This window comes from Phascolarctos cinereus, unplaced genomic scaffold (assembly GCF_003287225.1).
Source record: "Phascolarctos cinereus isolate Bilbo 61053 unplaced genomic scaffold, phaCin_HiC Scaffold_2;HRSCAF=192, whole genome shotgun sequence".
NCBI classification, from domain to species: Eukaryota; Metazoa; Chordata; class Mammalia; order Diprotodontia; family Phascolarctidae; genus Phascolarctos; species Phascolarctos cinereus.
This window is the reverse complement of record NW_027555625.1, coordinates 302,988,176-303,009,728: the sequence shown is the minus strand read 5'-3', so window position 1 is coordinate 303,009,728 and position 21,553 is coordinate 302,988,176. Positions and strand designations below refer to the sequence as shown.

The 21,553-nt window shown below is 38.1% G+C and overlaps 1 protein-coding gene across 3 annotated transcripts in view; it reads right to left on the bottom strand.

Moving 5' to 3' along the window:
• The window catches only part of TTLL11 (tubulin tyrosine ligase like 11), a 253,372-nt gene that overhangs the window by 187,382 nt on the left and 44,437 nt on the right, over positions 1–21,553 (bottom strand). For all 3 annotated transcript variants that reach the window (XM_020967575.2, XM_078150148.1, XM_020967578.2), the window contains exon 4: positions 10–585. In XM_020967575.2, the coding sequence (XP_020823234.1) occupies positions 10–585 (576 nt within the window). The remainder of the gene's footprint in view (positions 1–9; positions 586–21,553) is intronic.

Here is a 21,553-nt window from a genome sequence, read left to right as displayed (position 1 = left end):
AAGGCTTACCTGGAAGCATGTTGGCCCAGGCCTTCCTGCTGGTATATCAGATTGATAGAATACTTTGAGCTCTGGTGTTAGTGCAATAACTGTCTTAATGACCAAAGAAATAATGTCTGACCAGATTTTCTTGATGTCAACTCCTTTGGAAGAAAGTCTGCAAAGGATGCTGGAGAAAGTCCTTTTGCTGCCAGTATTGGCATTGTCAGAATGAATGAAGTTTCCACTGTGGATATTCAATGAATAGTTAGTTAAGTGCATAAATACATGATGTAAATTTCCGAAGTTAGGCTCCTGATATGGCTCTGTACAAAATCTAGAGAGTCCATCTTTGGCTATATAAATCTCTAAGGGTTCTAAAGACTTTAGTAAGACGTACAGACGAATATCAAATTTCAGTTTGTCAATGAGGAGAGGTTTACAGATGTATTCCTGGACAACAGCTGGCCTGCTCTGAAGGTTTCCTGCCATTCGAATGTCACTGGGGTCTTTAATGAGGTAGATTCCATCACCTTGACAACCACCATCAGGCTTTACAATGAAAGTGGGCTTCCAGGAGGGGTCACCATCTTTCACCATTCGAACCTGAAAGGAACAAAGAGGAAAAACAAGGGAGGTTAATATTGAAAACTATTTCCTTGGCTTATTCAGCAAGCTAATCAAGAAGAGGACGACCAGAATGGTGATGGGACACCAAACTATGTCATATGAGGACTACTGAGGAAACCGATCACAAGAAGCAGCGATGTATAATGGAAAGGGCAATGCAAAGGGGCGAGTCTGAGTCCCAGCTCTGACTTTGTTACGTGATCTCAGATAAGACTCTTCAGCTCTCTGGGCCTTAGATTCCTCATCTGTACAACAGGGGATTAGTAACAGTTAGACAAGCTAGCTCACCAATCTGTCGTCAAAGTCAGATGAGATGAGAGTTGGAACTCACTTTTGTCAACTTTAAAGCACTATACAAATAGCAGTTATTCTTCAATACTTCAAGCATCTATGATAGCATCAATGTGGATACCTCCTCCAGGGGTACAGATCCTAATACTTTCAGAAAGTGACTTCATGATTTGCTGTGACCAGAAAATTCATACCCTGTGCAAACCTGGTCATGAGCATCCTCACACTTAGAAAGGTAGGACATATAGTCCTTCACCAGGCTGGTCCTTAAAGCCTTTCCAACTTAATAAAAGCTGCCTTAAATCCTCAAAATGGAGCCTTAGTGAAGGCAGCCATTATCTGTAGCCTAGAGAAGAAAAGACAGAGGGGCATGACAGCTGTCTTCAGATATCTAAAAAGCTGTTGCAGAGAGGAGTGATTATACTTGTCTTGTGTATCTTCAGAGGGAGGAATTAAAACCAATGGGTAGAAAATATAGGGAGGAAGATTTCACTTCAATACAGGACAGAAACTTGTAATAATGATTTTAGAGCAGCAGTGAGAGTGATACGAGTTTTTAAGAAGGGAATGAGAATATAACATTGATATATTAGAAAGACTACTCTGATAGTGCAGGATTAGGGAAGAGAGAAAAAGCAGAAATGGAGAAACCAATTAAGAGGTTTTACAGTAATTAAACAATTGTAAGTGATTTTGCAATCATTATCTTGATCTCACAAAACCTCGATGAGGTAGATGGTACTAAGAGTACCACCTTCATTTAACAGATGGAGAGACTGAGGCTCAAAGAGGGAAGTCACTTGATTAGTGTCACAAAGCTAATAAGCAGAGGTGGGAGTATAATCTGGGCCCTTATGGCCAGAAAAGACGTATCTCTCAATGTGAGAACTCAACTAGCTTTCAGTTTTCAAAGATCCTAACTTTCTATCAGCTTATCCCCTTCTACCTCATTTCTCCTAAGCCTGTTCTTCCTCCTTACCCTGACTGCTCCAGTCCTGTCACCCCTTCCTTATTCTCCCAGTCTATTGCCCCTGCTCTGGTCTCACCTTCTTCCTTTCAGAGTCTTAGATACTTATCAAGACAAATGATTCATCAGTTTAATAATAAACTATCCTCTACCTTTGAATTCCTTGCCCTCTTATCACTGTCATTCAGTTCTAACAAAACCCAAACTCTAGGTTATCCCCACCATCCAACTCTTCTATTTTGACTTGCATGTGCCAGTGAACACTGCTGAAGTAAGTCAGGCAAACATGATGAGTTCACTACAAATTTATGACATCTGATCTCAACTAGGCCCTCCCAGCTACATAGTAAGTCTTTTATTTTTCACTGACTGACTTTCTATCACACTCCCCAGAAAAGGAATTACAAATCTTCCCTTCCATCTTCAGGCGTCACCTAGTTCACTCCTCCTCTCTTTCCCTCAAAGAACTTCCCCCCTCTCTCACTTTTATGGAAAAAATCAAGGCCACCCATCTGTTTTGAGCTACACTTTCTCCTTTACTTCATATGTCAAAACTCCTTCACATCTGCCCCCTTTTCTCCTCCTTTGCTCCATTTTCTGATGAAGTATTCCTTCTTCTTGCCAAGACCAATCTCTATTTGTGTTCTTGCTCTTGTCTCCTCTGGGGCCTCAACTCCCCAAAGACATCTCCATCCCCTCCCACCCCTCAGTCCCAGTCTGTCTTCATTCTTTCTTTATCCACTGGTTTCTTCCTTGCTTCCTACAAACATGTCAGAAGGTATCTCTCATCCTTAAAAAAATAATAACAATAACATATCTAGGATAAACAACTTTGAAAGCTATAAAAACTCTGATCAATGCAAAACCAATTCATGATTTCAAAAGACCAGTGGTGAAGTATGCTATCCACCACCTGTGATGGATTCAAGTGTAGAATGTGAAACACATTTTTAAAAACACAGCCAATGAGAGAATTTGTTTTGCTTGACTATGCATATTTGTTACAATGAATTTGTTTTTCTTTATTTTTCCCCCAGTGGGGTTGATGGTGAGTGGAACATAAAATAGATTTCTGTTAACTCAAAAATAATTTTTAGGAGCAGCTAGGTGGCACAGAGGATAGAGCATCAGCCTTCAGGTCAGGAAGACCTGAGTTCCAATCCAGCCTCAGACCAAACACTTGACACTTATTAGCTGTGTGAGCCTAGGCAAGTCACGTAACCCCAATTACCTAAATAATAATAATAATAATAATTTTCAAAAATCTACCATATATTCAAGCTATTTGTTCTATATCTCTTATCCCTTCCACATCCAAATTCCCAGAAAGGGTTGTTGATTCTACCTCTTGTGTGTGGTTTGTCCTTCATTCTCAAAGAGGACCATGACATCAGAGAGATGATGACATGACTTGCAATTGACTTTGATTTGAGTGAGGGAGGGCTGAGCAAGGTTACCAGCCTCACTTTCTCCTCCAGAGCCATCTGAGTCCAGTAGCCAGATATCCATAAGAATAATCGGAGATGGCCCAGGATGCAATGGGAGACCTTGGCCTTTTTAAGCTAAGGTCTTTTCAGGTTCTCACTTTGAGTGAGGCAATGCCTATTCAGTGAATAGGCCTCTTTAAGCAGTGAGTCAAGGGATGGCCCCTTTAATTTAAAAAAAAAATCAAACTGGGAGGAGAAGACCCTCAGGGTTGCTAGCCAAAAGAGAAACATTACTATTTACATTCACTCTGAGCCAGGAGGGCCCAAAAAACAACCATTAAGTGGTGCTAGACTCTACCTCTACCGTATCTTGTACATTCTTTCTCTCTGCTCATACCACCACTATCCTAATTCAGGCTTTCATCAAATCATCCTTTGCCTGCAACTACTAGAGTAGCCTTCTGCTTGGTTTCCCCAATCTCAGTCTCTCCCCTCTCCAACCCATCCTTGATACAGCTGCCAAATTAACTTCCCTAAATTGCAGGTCTGACTATGTTACTTTGCTGTTCAAAAATCTTCAGTGGTTCTCTATTTCCTCCAGGATAAAACAGAAAATCCTCAGCCTGGCAGTTAAAGCCTTCTGCAATATGGCTTTCCAGATATTTCCAGATATTTCATGGTACTTCTCTTTGTACATTCTTCTTCATTCCAGACAAACTGGTGAACTAATTGTTTTGTCCATTTCCTATCTCTGAGCCATTGCAGATGCCAGGACTGGCCTCCTTCCTCACCTTCACCTCTCAGAGTAGCAGCTGCCTTCCTTCAATGCTCAGTTTTGGTGTCACTTCATACACAAAACTTTTCCTGATACACATCCTTTTTAGGGCTCTTTCTCCTGAAATTGTCTCGTTTCTAATGATCTATCTATCTATTACTCTAAGAAGATATTTGCTCCTTGAGGACAGGAACTATTACGTTTTAGTTATCGTTATCTGTGGGGCCTAGAACTCAGTAAGCACTTCAATTGTTGTTGTTGTTCAATTCACTGTGAGAGTTCCATGTGGCACCTCCACACTCTGGATTTTACTTCTTTCCCCACTGTGTTTCTAAGTGAATCTTCTGCCAATTCCTTAGGCACTATCAGTTACCTCCAGCTTGTAAAAGAGCATTAACAAAGAAGAAACATTTAAGGCTTTAATACTGCCTCACATCAATTGTTTCTCCTTGTCAGCAAGATTCTAGAATGTAGCATCACAAGAAATCAATTTCATTCTGCAAGGTACCTCAACAGGGCAGCCTTTCTTAGAATTATGACCTTGATGCTGGGTAGTTATTTAATATGCATCTAATGCATTAGTACATTTGGCATCTTGCAGTAAACAACAAGTGTACCACACAAATGACAATTATAGATCAGAAAATGAAAAATGCCAAGTTTGCACTGATGGCTGATTCTCCTCACTGAGGGCTTTGTTAGGCTGAAGATGCTAACGGCTCAATACATTACTGAAAGCAATATTTTCTCCTTTGAATGCAGTAGATATGTCTCAAATAAATTAGACTTCATGGTCAATAGTCTCAGCCATTTTGTGTAACTGAATATTTCTTGTGCTCTTACCCTAAAAAGAAATAACACAGTAGACAAAGCACTAGACCAGAAGCTAGAAAATCTGAGTTTTACTCACTAAATGTCTGTGTGACCTTGGCAAGTTCTCTCTTCTCTCTGGACCCAAGTTTCCTCATTTGTAAAATGAAGAATTTGGGTACTAGGAAATGACTGAGATAGCAAAATCAAAAGGCATCAATAAAATATTAAAAATAAATGAAAGCGTTGGACTAGATAATTTGCAAGATCCCTCACAGTTCTGATAGTCTCTATTCTAAGTTTCCTCCTGACTGTAACATCCTATGCTCTAAGTTCCCTTTCAACCCTAATATTCTAGGGTTCTAATCCTATCTACCCTCATAGGGTTGTGGGAAGGAAGGTGTTTTATAAGTTTTTTTATGTGCTATATTAGGTTCCTCCTAACTCTTAATAGTCTATGACTAAATGTTATGTCCATTAAGTCCTATACAAATGCCATGAAAATAACTTTAAAGTTTCAATTATTCTGATTGGCATGGGAAATTAGTTTCAAATATGATACAGAATCGGTTTCAGAAACCAATGAGCTTCATACTTTTTAGTTTAGTAACTGATTGCTTACAAATTTTCAGAATCCCAGCATTAAAAAGGACCTTCAAAGTAGTGTGGTTAGACCTCCTAATGAAAGGGTGAATTCTCTCAACAACATCCTTGAGATATCATCCAAACCACAAAGTGGTCATCCAAACTTTGCTTGAACACTTCCAGTGGTGAGAAGCTCACTCCTTAGTCTGGCAAACCATTCCACTTTAGATCTAATTATTAGGAAGCTCTTCCTCATAATGAACCCAAATCTATTTCCCTGAAAGTTCCATTTTTTTGTTCAGGTGCTATCCTCTGATGTTACACCAGTAAAGTCACAGAATATTAGAACTGGAAGGAAGCTTAGAGATTATCTCCTCCAAACTTCTTATTTTGCAGATAAGGAAAATGAGGAAGGCTAAGAGGTTGCGATTTGACCAAGGTCACAGAGCAAGCTAGAAGCAGAACCAGAACTATGCCCCAGGTTTTCTGGCTGCTAGTACAATAGTCTTTTGTCTACTATATTATAAGCTTCTTGAGAAAAGAATCCATTTTTCCTTGTCTTTATATTATGCTCATTGTATAATACAGCACTTAAAAGAGGCTAGATGAATTAAGTGAAGATAGTGATTATTTCCTTTCCATGTCTTTTCCATAAGTCAAATAATTCTCACTTCCTTCAACTAATCCTCATACAATATGGTTGAGGATGTGAGTCCTCTCACCATCCCCACAGACATTAAATTTTATTTTCCACATTCATATCACTGTCTGCCACCTGCATTTTAAAAATAATCCACTTCAGAATGTTTGTTCATTCTCCTTGGACATTTAACTCAATGATGATAAATTTCCTTCCAGTTTTTAAGCATTCTATAACAACAGTTAAATAAAATACTGCCCCACCCTGAAAAGATTTCGAGGACTGAATGAAGTTTTATGCAACCAGTGATAATGTGAGACTGAACAAGGTGAGCTCTTAGTCTAAGGTTGATGGTATCTTCAATTTTATTCAAAACCTATTGTTGAATTTGCTACAAAACCTATTGCCTGTTATCTTGTAACAATTTACATACATGGATGGCTGAAAGAGATGCAAAGCAGATGAGCCTCCTGTTATCTTGCCTTTCTCATCTATTAAAATTTATATGTGATATACTGACCCCTAGTGGCTATTTAGGAAAAATTACTGTTCAAGGTTTTTTTTACCTACCTAAATTTCCAAAGTCGGCATTAAAAGGGAGCTTAGAATGTCACAAGTTTATTTTTTAGGACAAAGGATACTAGAATAATTTAAGTGCTATGAAGGCAGTATAGAACATAAAAGGCCATAAGTGTAGATAATACAGAGTGGAAAGAACACTGATCTTAGGATCAGAAGACTTTGGTCCAAGTCTCAGGGTTTTTTTAATGTGCTATTTTAATATGAGCTATCAGAGTTGGAAGAGTTCTGAAAGCATAAAATGTTAAGAGTTTGAAAGGTCCTTGGAACATAGTAATACACATTTAGATAATACTTTAAGATTTACAAAGGACCATCCTTACAATAAGCCTGAGGTATGTCAGCCCTAGGAATCTTCTTTGATGCATTTCCAGCTATGCCACTTAGGAATTTCTGTCAATGAGCTTGGCACACATTCTCTGCAACTTTGAGTCTTAGCATTGTGTGGTTAAATGACTTGCCCAGGGTTGCACAGCAGTCTGTGTCAGGGCCAGGACTTGAACCCAGGTCTTCCTGGCTTCAAGTGAGGTAAGTGACAGTGTTCCCTTTTTTACAGATGGGTAAACTGAAAATCAAAAAGGTAAAGAGGATTACTCAGGGTCACATAGATGTCAGAATGGTTATATGAACCTCCAGGGCTCTTGGCTTCATATCCAGTGCTTTTTCCCCATATAAAATCCCTTAAAAGGTCCCTTGTAGCTGTTAGAGCTAGAAATGGAAAATGACTCATGGCCAAGAAGTAGGTAATCTAAGATTTGGACCAAGGTCTTCTGACCCCAGTTATGTAGTAAGAACATTCATTTTATTTATCAAGTCTCTCAGTAATAAGTTGAGGGATAAATATCTAGGAACATTTATTTACTAGGTAGACTACTGAGTAAGCTAAACTTTCCAGCCAAAACTACTTCTTCAATATAAGAAATTTGCCAATCAATTTTCATCCATTCTCTAAATTTACACAACTACAAATGCAACTGAAATATTTCAGACATACAGGTCATTAGCCCCAACTATTCCAAGTTTCTGTTTCTATAGCTCTTATGGTTCTTGACACAGTAAATAAATATTTAGAGATCATTTCCCAGTGTCCCTCCCTGCCTTCCCCAGTCTTCTACCCTCACTTTTTCTCTTCTTTGAGGGTCTATATCACTAGCTTGAAAGGACATCTTCAGGAAATACAAATTCCCATAAAAAAAATTAATACTGGACTTGGAGTCAGAAGACTTATTCCAGTGTCAGTTCTGCTACTAAATTGACTGTGTGACCTTGGGCAAATCAATTCCCTTCTTCAAACCTCAGTTTCTTTAATCTATCAAATGAGAGGGTTGGTACATGTTCTCTACAGGTGTTTTAAGTGAACTTTCAGTGTGGGTCTAGTGGCAATAGAACCTTGGACTTAGGAGACATGGTCCCAAGGACCAACTCTAACACCTACTAGCTACGTGAGTGTGGATGGTTCACCACTGCTATCTGAAACTCAATTTCCTCATCTGTAAAATGAGATTAGACTAAATGATCTTTCATTCCCTCCTAACCCTAAAGGAATAATCAACACCAGCCTGAGGAGGAGAGTGAAAGGACTTAATGTTCTATTGTCCACTTCCAAAGAAATAAAGCAGAGAGAAAAAAATGCCATAATTAAGAGAAGCAGAGTGGTGTAATGGAAAGGGAACTGGACTCAAGAGCAGAAAAACTGAATCCAAAACCCAGTTCTGACATTTAATAGCTGTGCAGCTTTATATGCAAGTTATTTAAGCTTTATCATCCTGTTTTCCTCATCTGTAAAAAAAAAAGTTATTTTTATACTATCTCCCTCTCACAGCAATTGTGATAAAAGCACTTAATAAACCTTAAAGTGCTATAAACTACTGAGTAATCATTATTATTATTACTAAGAATAAGAATATTAATAAGAATAATAAACATAAATGATCACAGATCCTCTGCCTGATTTCCATGAGATCTGAATTCTTTGGTTGCTAATCAATGAAGAGCATCAATGTGGCATGGTGAATAGAAAGCTGGCTCAAAGCCAAGAAGACCTGGGTTCAAGTTGTGGCCCTGACACAGGCTGCTGTGCAACCCTGGGCAAGTCATTTAACCACACAAGGCTAAGACTCAAAGTTGCAGAGAATGTGTGCCAAGCTCATTGACAGAAACTCCCAAGTGGCATAGCTGGAAATGCATCAAAGAAGACCTAATGATCCCAAATCACTAGATTTAAAATACAAGCTTTTAAACTGTGTCAGATAAAGACTGGAATAGAAGCTAGGTTTTGATCTGTGTTTTGTGGTGACAGTTTACTCCTGGCTATCTCCACTCATGCTCACCTTACAGTATACTCATCCCAGTATGGTGTACAGACTGACTAGGTTTCTCCATGAAGCGGCACTGAGAGCTATGAAAAAATATTTTGTCACCACAAGTGACTTGGTTTATAGCTGTTAAGAGGAGCTCTCCTGTATAAGCATCCTTGTAGATATGGGTAGAAGTTAGAGAGGCAAACATGCCAGCTTACTATAAAAAGCAAAATCCCTAATAGTCTAAAAATGGAATGGGAAGCCTTGGGAAGTAGTGCGTTCCCTGTTACTGGAAGTGTTAAATGGTGTTGGTTTTTTTTATTAGACAAGAAGTTGTACTAGATAATCTCATGGTGCATGGGATAAAATACTGGATTTGGAGTCAGGGGACCTATTTGTTAGTTGCATGTCTTTGGGCAAGTCACAACTCTTTCATGACTATATGAGGGGGTTACACTATCTCTAAGGTAGTTTCTAGCTCAATCTTATGATCTCTGAAGGGCCTTTTAGCCCTGACAGGGTTCTATAATTCTGTCTGCTACCTCTACCCCTTGTAATAGATCCATTCGAGACAAAAAGCAAGGTGTAGTACAAAGAACTTTGGAATCAGAAGACAAGGGGTTGAATCCTGGCTCTGGTGCTTAACAAGTTGGTGTAATTATGGACAAATCATCCTACCTGTCTTAGGCTGGTTCCTTGTCTCTAAAAGAGGCATAATACAATATTGCTTATATTACCCATAGGCTTTCATGAAGAAAACTCTTTACGAACCTTAAAACACTATGGGAATGTGAGGTACTATTATCATTTGACACTCTGCTGCTTTTTATTGTCTTTGTGGCCCTGGTGCCTAAGACAGTACCTGGCATAGAGTAACTAGGTACTTATTAAATGTGTATTGATTGATTGACTGCTTACACTCTTAGAGCGATATGGAAAAGCTTTAACCATTCTTCACAGCTGGAATCATAAAAGAGATTCCCACCTCAGGCAGGAATAGTAAGTTTAGATAACAGAGGTCTCTTCCAATTTGAAGTTCTATGAACTAGGCTGACCAGACAGTTCTAAACATGTCCCTAATCCACTCCAAGATCCCGAGTTTGGGAGGCAAATCACTACCAAAGTGCCAGAGAGAGTCATCAGCCTACTTACTGACCCCAGGAGAGCCAGAACAGGATATCCTGCCACACTCAGTGTTTCAACTGCCAGTTTGAATTTCAAGGCAAGTCACGAAAGTGTTGACATGTAAGGAATTACTTTAAAATGCCTTTGATCACTGCAGAGCTTTATGGTGTTATAAATGAGTGTGCTGGTTGGGAGGCATGCCGGGCTGATTTTTCTAAAGGGACTCCCACTGTGAAGATGAAGGCCAGACTTGTAAGATACTTTTCTCAAAAATAAATACCATATTTTTTTCCTTCCATTTATTGCCTCAGGAGTGGGTTACAACAGAACACTGTGCCTTTTACTCATCATCCCTTTATGTCTGCATATACCCTGTTAGATTATCCTTTGGGTTCAATTATAAATTCAAAAAATGTTAGAATTAGAAGAATCTTAGCACAAAGAATATTCAAGTATAGAACATAGAATGTTAGAAGATAGAAGGGACCTTAGAACTGGAACACAATATGTTTGAGATAGAGAGGACCTTAAAAGACAGATAGACATGGAAAAAGATCTTAGAAAAAAGAATGTTAGAGCCTAGATTATTTAAACATAGAATACAGACTGTCAGAGCTATAATGAATATTCTAGTAATGATAACAGTTGATATTTGAACTTCAAAGTTCGAAAAGAACTTTTCCATACATGATCTCACTTGAACCTCATACTAAATATATGAAGTAAGCACTACAGGCATTATCCCTATTTTACAGATTGGTAAACTGAAGCTTAGAGAAAGTAAGTAATTTCCCTCAAGCTTCCCCACCTAGGAAGTGTCAGAAACAGGCTTTGAATCAAGTGTGTACCTTGCTAGGTGTAATGGGTTCCTATTCTAAGATTTGTTAAATTGTATATTGAATTCTTTATTCTAATATTTGTTGAACTTTTAAAATTGAAGTAACAAGTTCCCTTCCAGCACTAACATTCTACATTCTGTCATTTAACATTCTATGTTCCAAGGTATTTCCAGTTTTGATGTTCTTTTTTTAATGTTTATTTGTTAAATTTATAAAAAGTAAACAAGTACGCAGACATCAAAGGCAAGTGACAGATAATTAACACTATAGCAGAGCAGTATCCTCCTACCTCAATTTTTTCACTTTGTCTTATTCTATATACAGCAGTTAAAAATAGTTACACATGTATTGCACTAGCATCCGTAAAACATTAAAAGGCCCAGAGGGAGGTCTATAACACGTAAAGTCTATCTTTTAGGTATTACAGAAGAACATAGAGAAGAATCCCACAGCATGAAGAAGTATAAATGGGTTATCATCTGCCTTGGTGGAGGAAATGTCCACTGCAGTAAGATCATGGATTCAAAGTAAATATTACGCAGGCTTATAAAGAGACCCAACTCTAATACTGTGGTCAAAAAATCTATACTCTGAGATTCATTTTAGTATTCTTCCTGTCTACTGGCACACAAATGGCAGACATGGTGGACAATAAGTATGGAATAAGGTCAATTTCAGATGTGGCCCATGTTTTTATTTATTTTGCTTGATTGTACTTACTTGCAACAGTGAAGTTTCTAATGGGGGATAGGGAAGGGAGAAGGCACTAGAAAGTGACAGTGATAGCTTTTTTAAAGAGCATCAAAAGAGAGAGACAGACAGAAACAGAGAGACAGAGACTGACACAGACACAGAGAGAAAGAGACAGGCAGAGGAAGAGAATACTTGAAAGCTTGTCCTTAACATTACCTTGAGAGATTAATATGGTTGGTACCTGGTTTTGTTACTTATTCCTTAATGCACTTGTCATATGTATTATAGTTATCTTCGATGGTGTCTTATCCTTTGATTAGACTGTAAGGTCCTTGAGAATAAGGAACTATGTCTTATAATTAGAACTTACGTTTAATGTAGTGCTTTCAGTTTAACCCCTACAAACTCTTATTCCAATGCCTCATTCTGGCATGGGAGAAGAGTTTGTGTTACCAAAGGCTTTATCAGTGGAGTAGCTAGCACATCCTACCAAGCTGAAAAGGCTCCAAATGTGGTCCTGGCAATATGCTATGTCTGAATTCCAAGGACTAGCCTACCTAAGTTTGGGGTGGTTCATCATTAGTAAGCAGGTTACTTGGGGGATGAATTATTTGGCCATAGCAACCCAGGAAACAAAGAAAAATACAAAATGTTCCTCAATCTTATGCATCCCTTACTTCTACAATTAAAGTTGGGAGGAGTGGGGGGCCCCCGGCGAGGGAAAGTGGGGCACTCCTCCAGAGGGTGCTAAGCAGAAGTATGCTGGAGCCAAGATGAACTGACTTGGAAGTGCATTTACGTCTTGGAAACTGGCAAACCTATGAATCAGGGCTTAATTTATTTTGATTGACTAGACTTTAGAAAGTGGTGGAGAAAATGTTAATAATTGAGATTAAGCTTAAATATGAGCCCTTTGCACATTTTTTCCACCATCTACCAGCATTTACCAGCACACCCTTGGTACTAAGAATCTCACAGTTTTTAGACAGCCTATAAATATTAACTTAGTTGTTGGTACTTGAAATACAAAATTCTTATTCAGTGACCAGTGAACAGACATATTATAGTACAAAAAGAACTGAATGGTATTTATCTTGACATTCTTGCTATAAACAAAATTGAATAACACAAGGAAACTGCAGCTAAATGGACAAATTAATGGTTCATAGGTTCTCTTTGAAATCAGTCAAGAGTCAACAAGCATTTATTAAGCAGCTACTACTACACTCCTGGCACTAAGTGGTAGGAATACAAAGAAATACAAATACAAAACAACAAAAAATCCAGTACCTTCCCTCAAAGAGCTCACATTCTAATAAGAAAGCCTTTATTTCTCTTGAAGAGGCAAAATAAGAAGCTGGAGAAAATGGTTTATCAGGTATCCAAAGGCAACAAGAAATAAGATATCATGAGACATTTGATCATCATGACAAGTATTTGCAAAAAAGGCTGCCATGGAGATAACCACAGCTTATGCACTGATATCAGTTGCAGAGACTAAAAAGGTACAGAAATTCTACAAAGAATGTAGTAAGATCCTCCTAATTAAAGCAATACACAGTTTGATATTTTAAGACTTCAATGCAAAGGTCAGAATAGTCAAGGACAAAGAAAAATGCTGGAAAATATGGTTCAGAAATAAAGATGGAGAAAAGCCAAAAACTTGTATATTACACAGATCTCTCATGACTATATAACACAAATACTTTTCAAATGAATGAATGAAAAGCATTTATTAAGTGCTTACTATGTGCACAAGCAAAAGTGATGAAGATAGGGGACTATTTTGAACACCAAAAAAAAAAAATCACTAAAAAATTAAACAATTCAATTTTAATAGACAGGAAACAATTTATTGTGTAGGAATGATGTAGGAATGATGTAGGAATTAGTTGTTTGTGTACAGTCAGACCTCTGAATTGTTAGAACAAAAATCAAAATACAAAACTAGGAGAATAAAAATGAGAAGATACGATGTGTAATTAAAACAACTTCAACCTGATCTATTTAAACAAGTAACTGGGGAAGAGGAGACAAGCCTATTATTTCATCAGTGTGAGGAAACTTTCTACCAAAGCATATTGGCAACCATTCTGTAACTTATAACCTGAGAGAGGTGCCTGGAGCTCTGAGAGGTTGAGTGATTTGCTGTCAGAGATGAGATCTGAACTCAGGGCTTCCTAACTCCCAGGCTAGTTTTCCATCTACTAAGTAGCTACTACCCAAACAAGCTACTGATACTGAAAAATTCTAAACCACCAATTACAGCAATGTCATGCAGAAATATAACTAATGTAATTGCCATAACAGTGGCCCAAAAGAGCTTAAAACCCACCTTGGTCAGCAAGTGCTTGGCTCACTTGCCAAGTGGAAAGAAAAGACAGCTAAAGGCAACAGAGGTTTAGAATATAAATTCATTTGAAAAATCATGCTGAGATAAAGAAAAATTTACACAATAACAACATTATGAAGAAAAACAACTTTGAAAGCCCTTAGAATTCTGATCAATGCACTGACAAAGATGGGGAGGACTGAAGATGAAGTACACTGCCCATCTCCTGCCAGGGAGGTGATAGATTTAAAATGCAGAATGAGGCATACATTTTAGGCCTACATGGCCAATGTAGGAATTTATTTTGCGGGACTGTGAACATTTGTTATAAAGGGTTTCTTTTTCTTTTTTTTAATTCAATGCAAAGGGGAAGGAGAAGAAAAAAATGCTTTTTAAAATAAATTTTAAATTTAACAATCTTACTGAGAAAAAATGGTAGATTTAATAGTAGTATCACCTCATAAAACAGTAAGAAGCAGTGAAGAAAAACAATTTAAAGAGAGCATGATGAGAGACTGAACTAAGTAAAGAGTTTCTGAGACCATTTAAGGATGAAACTGGAAGAAGGAAAACAAAAAGACAAAAGATCAAAATAATCTGAAAGAGTTTTATTAAAAACAAACAAACAAACAAACCCTCTTTTCACCAGTAAGGACAGTGGAACGAACCCATTTGGAAGATTCTAACATCACAGCTATGGATATTACTGTGAAGTGTGCTAAAAGATGGAAAAGGAGAAGGTGCCAAGGCACAAAATAATTAAGCTTATAATTACCAAAACAAACAAATGAACATAACTAAGACATCATTAATAACTGATGGTTATTGATGACCTGTATGCCTGTTTCATCTTTACAGAAAAATTTTTATGAGATAATCTGTACATGAATCAAGGGACTCTTTCATAAGAGTATTAGAAGTGAACAGGCAGATTTTTACAAGTGATGTTCCAAAAGTAGACCACATCTTCACTATCATACAATTGACTAAAAGACAAGGACAAGATCCCGCTGTGCTTATTGTCTCTTCACTTTTAAGCAGTATTTGATTTGACAGAACAAAATGTTGCCCTTCTAGTCTCCAATAACGTATCTAACACATGTCAAAATTACACAAAATTACTTGACAGATATAGCAATAGAGATAACCTTGTTCTACTATCTTGTTCATATCCTTTGACCATTTATCAATTGGGGAATGGCTTGTATTCTTGTAAAGTTGACTCAGTTTTCTATATATTTGAGAAACAAAGCCTTCATCAGAGAAATATTTTCTCCCAGTTTCTTGCTTTCCTTCTAATTTTGGCTGCATTGGTTTTGTTTGTTCAAAACCTTTTTTAATTTAATGTAATCAAAATTATCCATTTTATGTCTCGTAATTCTCTACCTCTTGTTTGGTCATAAATTCTTCCCTTATCCATAGATCTGACAGGTAAACTATTCCATGTTCCCCTAATTTGCTTATGATATCACCTTTTATTTCTAAATAACATACTCATTTTGATTTTATCTTAGTTTATGGTATGAGATGTTGGTCTATACCTAGTTCCTGCCAAGCTCTATCTTTTTTAATATTAACATTCTTCCAATGGTATTATATGAGATTCATGGAACACTACACTCTGAAAAATTGAAAATGAGTATAATTCAGATGTCAATAGAGAGGCACATGGTAGATGAGCCAACTGCAACACATTACAAATAAGGAATGACAAAGAAATAGCGTAAAGGGTATCATCAGAGAAACATATAAAAAGATAGTTTGGTCACATGGTGACAGCAAAGGATAAGCAGTGAACAGACCATGTGCTCCTTTGGTATTCTTGCAATGTAAAGAGAAAGGTAGGGATGTCCCCTGCATGTCGGACTAATTTAGCCATGCACATGACTAAAGTATGAAAGGTCATAGAAGAGTTCCAAAAGATGGGTAGGTATGTATGCAGTTGTGATTGGTATCACTGGAGGAAATGCCCCATCAATGAAATCACAGGATCCTAGGAAGCTAAAGTCAGAATAAACATTAGAGGTCATCTAGTACAACCCCTTCATTTTATAGATGAGGAAACTGGTGTTCAGAGAGATTGAATGACTCACCCAAGATCACCCAAGTAGTAAGTGGCAGAGCAGGGACTTGAACAAGTTCTACAGCTGGATGTTTAGCATTCTTCACTATGTCATCTGTCACCCTATCACAGATTCATTTTAGTGTTTAAGGTTTTTTAAGGTGCTTTCCTCAAAACAGTACTGTAAGTTACAGAGTGCAATCATCCCCATTATTAAAGATGAGGAAACAGGGTCAGAGAAGTGAATTTACCTGCCCATGATTACATAGCTAGTAAATGTTAAGCAACCATATTCAAAATCCAGGTCTTTCTTTCTTTTTTTGGTTAGGCAATGGGTTTAAGTGACTTGCCCAGGGTCACACAGCTAGTAAGTGTTACGTGTCTGAGGTCGCATTTGAACTCAGGTCCTCCTGAATCCAGGGCTGGTGCTCTATCCACTGTGCCACCTAGCTGCCCCCAATCCAGGTCTTTCCTAACTCCAAGTAATGTTTTACCCAACCTCAAAAATGTTTCTCTCTCCCAGAGTGGTTCTACACAAAGTAGATACTTAATAAATCTTTAATTGATTGATGATAAGAGGGGCAGTATAGAAAAGAGAAGAGGGTACATGCTTAAGGAGAAAAAGGGATAAAAGAAAAATGTCTGCTCCAGCAGATTTCATTACAGCACCTTTCTATATTTAGATGTTTGTTTCAGTTCTCTTTCATTAGATCCCTGAGAAGTAATTAGACAGCAAGGAGATTGAATATGAAGCAGAGTTTGAACAATTTTTCCATTTCTTTGGTAGAGAGGATGGCTGACCCATTTTCATAATTTACCTCGGAAATGAATATCTGAGTCATGAATAACTCTTTCCTCACATGAGATTTGCAGTCTCCCTTTTAGACATCTCTTCTTCAATAAAGACACTTGATTAAAATAAAAATCACGAGGAATGTTTAAAAACTATAGAACTGAAGAAATGAAAGATAATCTTTTATTCATGGTATAGTGGAAGTAGTATATTTGGGAGTCAGGAAACCTGGGTTCAGTTCTCAGCTCTGCCACCTACTATTTACTTATGTGACCCTGGGCAAAGCCTAGAACCATATAAGCAGCAAGGATCAGAATGACATCACCTAGTCTAACCACTACCCGAAATAGGAATCTGCTTTCAATCACAGCCTGCCCAGACAAGGGGCTTGCTATCTTCAAAAGCTGCCCACACCATTGTTAGGCAGATCTGACTACAAGAAAGAATTTCCTAAGACTGAGTTGAAATTTGCCACTTTCATATAAGAATGAGTCACTCTCCAATTGATAAATGGTCAAATGATATGAACAGACAGTTTTTCAATGAAGAAACAGAAAACTATATATAGCCACATAAAAAATGGTCTAAATCATTATTGATTAGAGAAATGCAAATTAAAACAACTTTGAGATATCATCTCATACCTATTATATTGTCTAAAATGACAGACAGTGAAAATGACAAATATTGGAAGTGATGTAGAAAAATTGGGACTAATAATTGTTGGTAGAACTGCTAACTGATCCAACTACTTTGGAATTATGCCCAAAGAGTTATAAAGCTAACTATACCCTTTGACCCAGCAATACCACTATTAAGTCTATTTCCCAAGGTGATCAGTGAAAAAGGAAAAGAACTTACATGTTCTAAAATATTTATAGTAGCTCTCTTTGCAGTGGCAAATAACTGGAAATTGATGGGGATGACCATCAATTGATGAATGGCTAAACAAATTGTGGTATATGATTGTGATGGAACACTACTGTGCTGTAAGAAATGATGAGCTGGTTGATTTTAGAAAAACACGGAAATACTTGCATGAAATAATGAAGAGTAAAATGAGCAGAACTAAGAGAATGTTATATACAATAACAGCAATATTGTTTGAAGAACAACTGAACTACCAAGTTATTGTATTATAAACACTCAAATCAACTTACATGATTGATCTTGGTTGTAATCCTATCTCCTTTGCCCTCCGGAATATTATATTCCATGCCCTACAGTCCCTTAATGTAGAAGCTGCTAAATCTTGTATTATCCTGATTGTGTTTCCACCATACTTGAATTGTTTCTTTCTGGCTGCTTGCAATATTTTCTCCTTGACCTGGGAACTCTGGAATTTGGCTACAATATTCCTAGGAGTTTTCCTTTGGGGATCTCTTTCAGGGGGAGATCGGTGGATTCTTTCAATTTCTATGCCTCTCACCTTCCCCTGTTTCCCCTCCACTGTAAGAACCTTTTCTTGTCTATTTTGTGCGAGATAATGTACCCCATTCCACCTCTCCCTTTCTCCTTCTCCTAGTATAATCCTCTCTCACCCCTTAATTTTATTCTCCAGATATCACCCCATAATCTTCAACTCACCCTATGCCCTCTATCTATCTATCTATCTATCTATCTATCTATCTATCTATCCATACATACATATAATTTTTTCCCCTCCCACTATGGAGGAAGATGATAACTACCTATAGAGAAAGAATTGATAAATAAAAGTATGCATAGTATTGTTTTACATATGTTGATATATTTATTTTAAATGGTGGCTTTCCCTAGCACGGGGGTGGGGAAGACGGGAGGGAGACAGTTCAGAACTTAAAATGTAATAAAAAAAATTAAAGTTTTTTAAAAATCTGCTACTTTGGAACTCCCACCTTCCACTGGACCTATTCATGTCTTTTGTTGTATTCCTTCCACTTCTCTGAGCCTCCATTTCCTCATATGTCAAATAAGTATACCTGCCCTGGATACCTCACAGGTTACAAGGATCAAATGAAATGATGTATTCTTTGTAACAGTAAAGCTCTGATACAAATGCTAGTTGTTACTATTATGTTATTCATCACTCTAGAGAAGCAAAGTTTTCCTGACCTTTAAAATCCTCTGTGTCCAAGGCAGCAAAATCATTCCTCAACAAATATGTAGAATCATAGAATCTCAGTGAAATGAACTTCAAAGGGCACCACATCAGAAGGGGTGGAGCCACGATGGTGGCTTGAAAGCAGTGACTTGCTTGAGCTCTCCCCCAAACACCCCTCCAAATACCCATAAAAAAATGGCTCTAAACAAATTCTAAAGCAGCAAAACCACGAAAAGACAGAGTAAAACAAATTTCCAGCCCAAGACAGCCTGGATGGTTGATCGGAAAGGCATATCGCAGGGGCGGAGAGAGGAGCGCAGTTCAGCGTGGTGGCGCAGGCCACAGCGAACCTGGAGCAGGCTTCAGAGGAATAAATCACAGGCAGCTATGGCAGTTTCCAGACTCCTCAATCTACCAACGCCAAAGACAACTTAGAAGGTCAGTGGGAAAAGTCTGTTTTTGCAGTGAGAGAAGAGCTAGGTCAGAGCCAGTTCCAGAGCACAGAGCACAGGCTCTGGGGCAGTGGCTGTGTCCTGAGCTTCCGGCCCACAGACTGAGGGAGAATCCAGTGGCTGATCAGAGGGCGACTGCAGGGATCTCTTTGCCAGTGCTGAGGCAGGAATCTCTTGATTTGCCCGTGCTTGGATCTGGGTCACAGTTCTGGGTGGCGGTCCTGGGGTGAGAAGGAGTGCTGGAGTGGTAGAGCTTGTAGTGGCAGTGGAGAGAAAACCCTCCTCACAGTTCCAAGAGAAAAAGACTGCTTGTGGCCGGTCACTCAAAGACCAGAGCACAGGCCAGGAAAAGAGTAAACACCTCGACCCTTTTCGTACCACCTTGGAAGAACTGAAAATTTACAGGTCCCTACAAGTATCTCTGAAAACAGCTATACAAACCCCCAAAGCTTGGGACAGTACATTCTCCACATTGGAAGCCGACTTTTACCTTAACAAAGAGTTTAAAACTCAAGTATAGTTGACTGGGATCATGAGCAAACCTCGCAAGTAGAGTCAGACTATATTATCTTACTTTGGTGACAAAGAAGATCAAAACATATAACCAGAAGAAGACAACAAAGTCAAAGCTCCCACATCCAAAGCTTCCAAGAAAAACATGAATCCATTCCAGGCCTTGGAAGAGCTCAAAAGGGATTTTGAGAAGCAAGTAAGAGAAATAGAGGAAAAACTGGGAAGAGAAATGAGAGTGATACAAAAAAAAATCATGAAAAACAAGTCAACAGCTTGCTAAAGGAGACCCAAAAAAATACTGAAGAAAATAACACCTTAAAAAATAGCCTAACCCAAATGGCAAAAGGGGTCCAAAAGCCAATGAGGAGAAGAATGCCCTAGAAAGCAAAATTGGCAAAATGGAAAAGGAAGTCCAAAAGATTACTGGAGAAAACACTTCCTTAAAAATTAGAATAGAGCAATTGGAAGATGTGACTTTATGAGAAATCAAGACACTGTAAAACAAACCCAAAAGAATGAAAAATTAGAAAACAATGTGAAATATCTCATTGGAAAAACAACTGAGCCTAGACATCATCTTTCAAGAAATTATCAAGGAAAACTGCCCTGATATTTTAGAACCAGAAGGCAAAATAGAAATGGAAAGAATCCACAGATCTCCCCCTGAAAGAGAGCCCCAAAGGAAAACTCCTAGGAATATTGTAGCCAAATTCCAGAGTTCCCAGGTCAAGGAGAAAATATTGCAAGCAGCCAGAAAGAAACAATTCAAGAATGGTGGAAATACAATCAGGATAATACAAGATTTAGCAGCTTCTACATTAAGGGACTGCAGGGCATGGAATATAATATTCTGGAGGGCAAAGGAGATAGGATTACAACCAAGAATCACCTACCCTGCAAAACTGAGTATAATCCTTCAGGGGAAAAAATGGTCATTCAGTGAAATAGAGGACTTTCAAGCATTCTTGATGAAAAGACCAGAGCTGAATAGAAAATTTGACTTTCAAATACAAGACTCAAGTGGAACATGAAGAGGTAAATAGGAAAGAGAAATCATAAGAGACTTATTAAGGCTGAACTGTTCACATTCCTGCATGGAAAGATGATCTTTATAACTCATGAGACCTTTGTCAGTATTAGGGTGGTGGGAGGGGAAAAAATATGTGTATGTATGTATGTATAGATAGATAGATAGATAGATAGATAGATAGATAGATAGATAGATAGAGGGCACAGGGTGAGTTGAAGATTAAAGGGTGATATCTGGAGAATAAAATTAAGGGGTGAGAGAGGATTATACTAGGAGAAGGAGAAAGGGAGAGGTAGAATGGGGTACATTATCTCACACAAAATAGACAAGAAAAGGTTCTTACATTGGAGGGGAAACAGGGGAAGGTGAGAGGAAATGAGGGAATCTTATTCTCAAAGGATTTGGCTTAAGGAGGGAATAACATACACACTCAATTGGGTAAGGAAATCTGTCTTACCCTACAGGAAAATAGGGGAAGAAGGGGACAAGAGAGTAGGGGCAGATTGGGAAAGCGGTAATCAGAAGGAAGTACTTCTGAGGAGGGACAGGGTGAAAAGAAAGAATATAATAAATGGGGGGGGCAGGATAGGATTAAGGGAAATAGAGTTAGTTTTTCACAACATGTCTACTATGGAAGTGTTTTACATA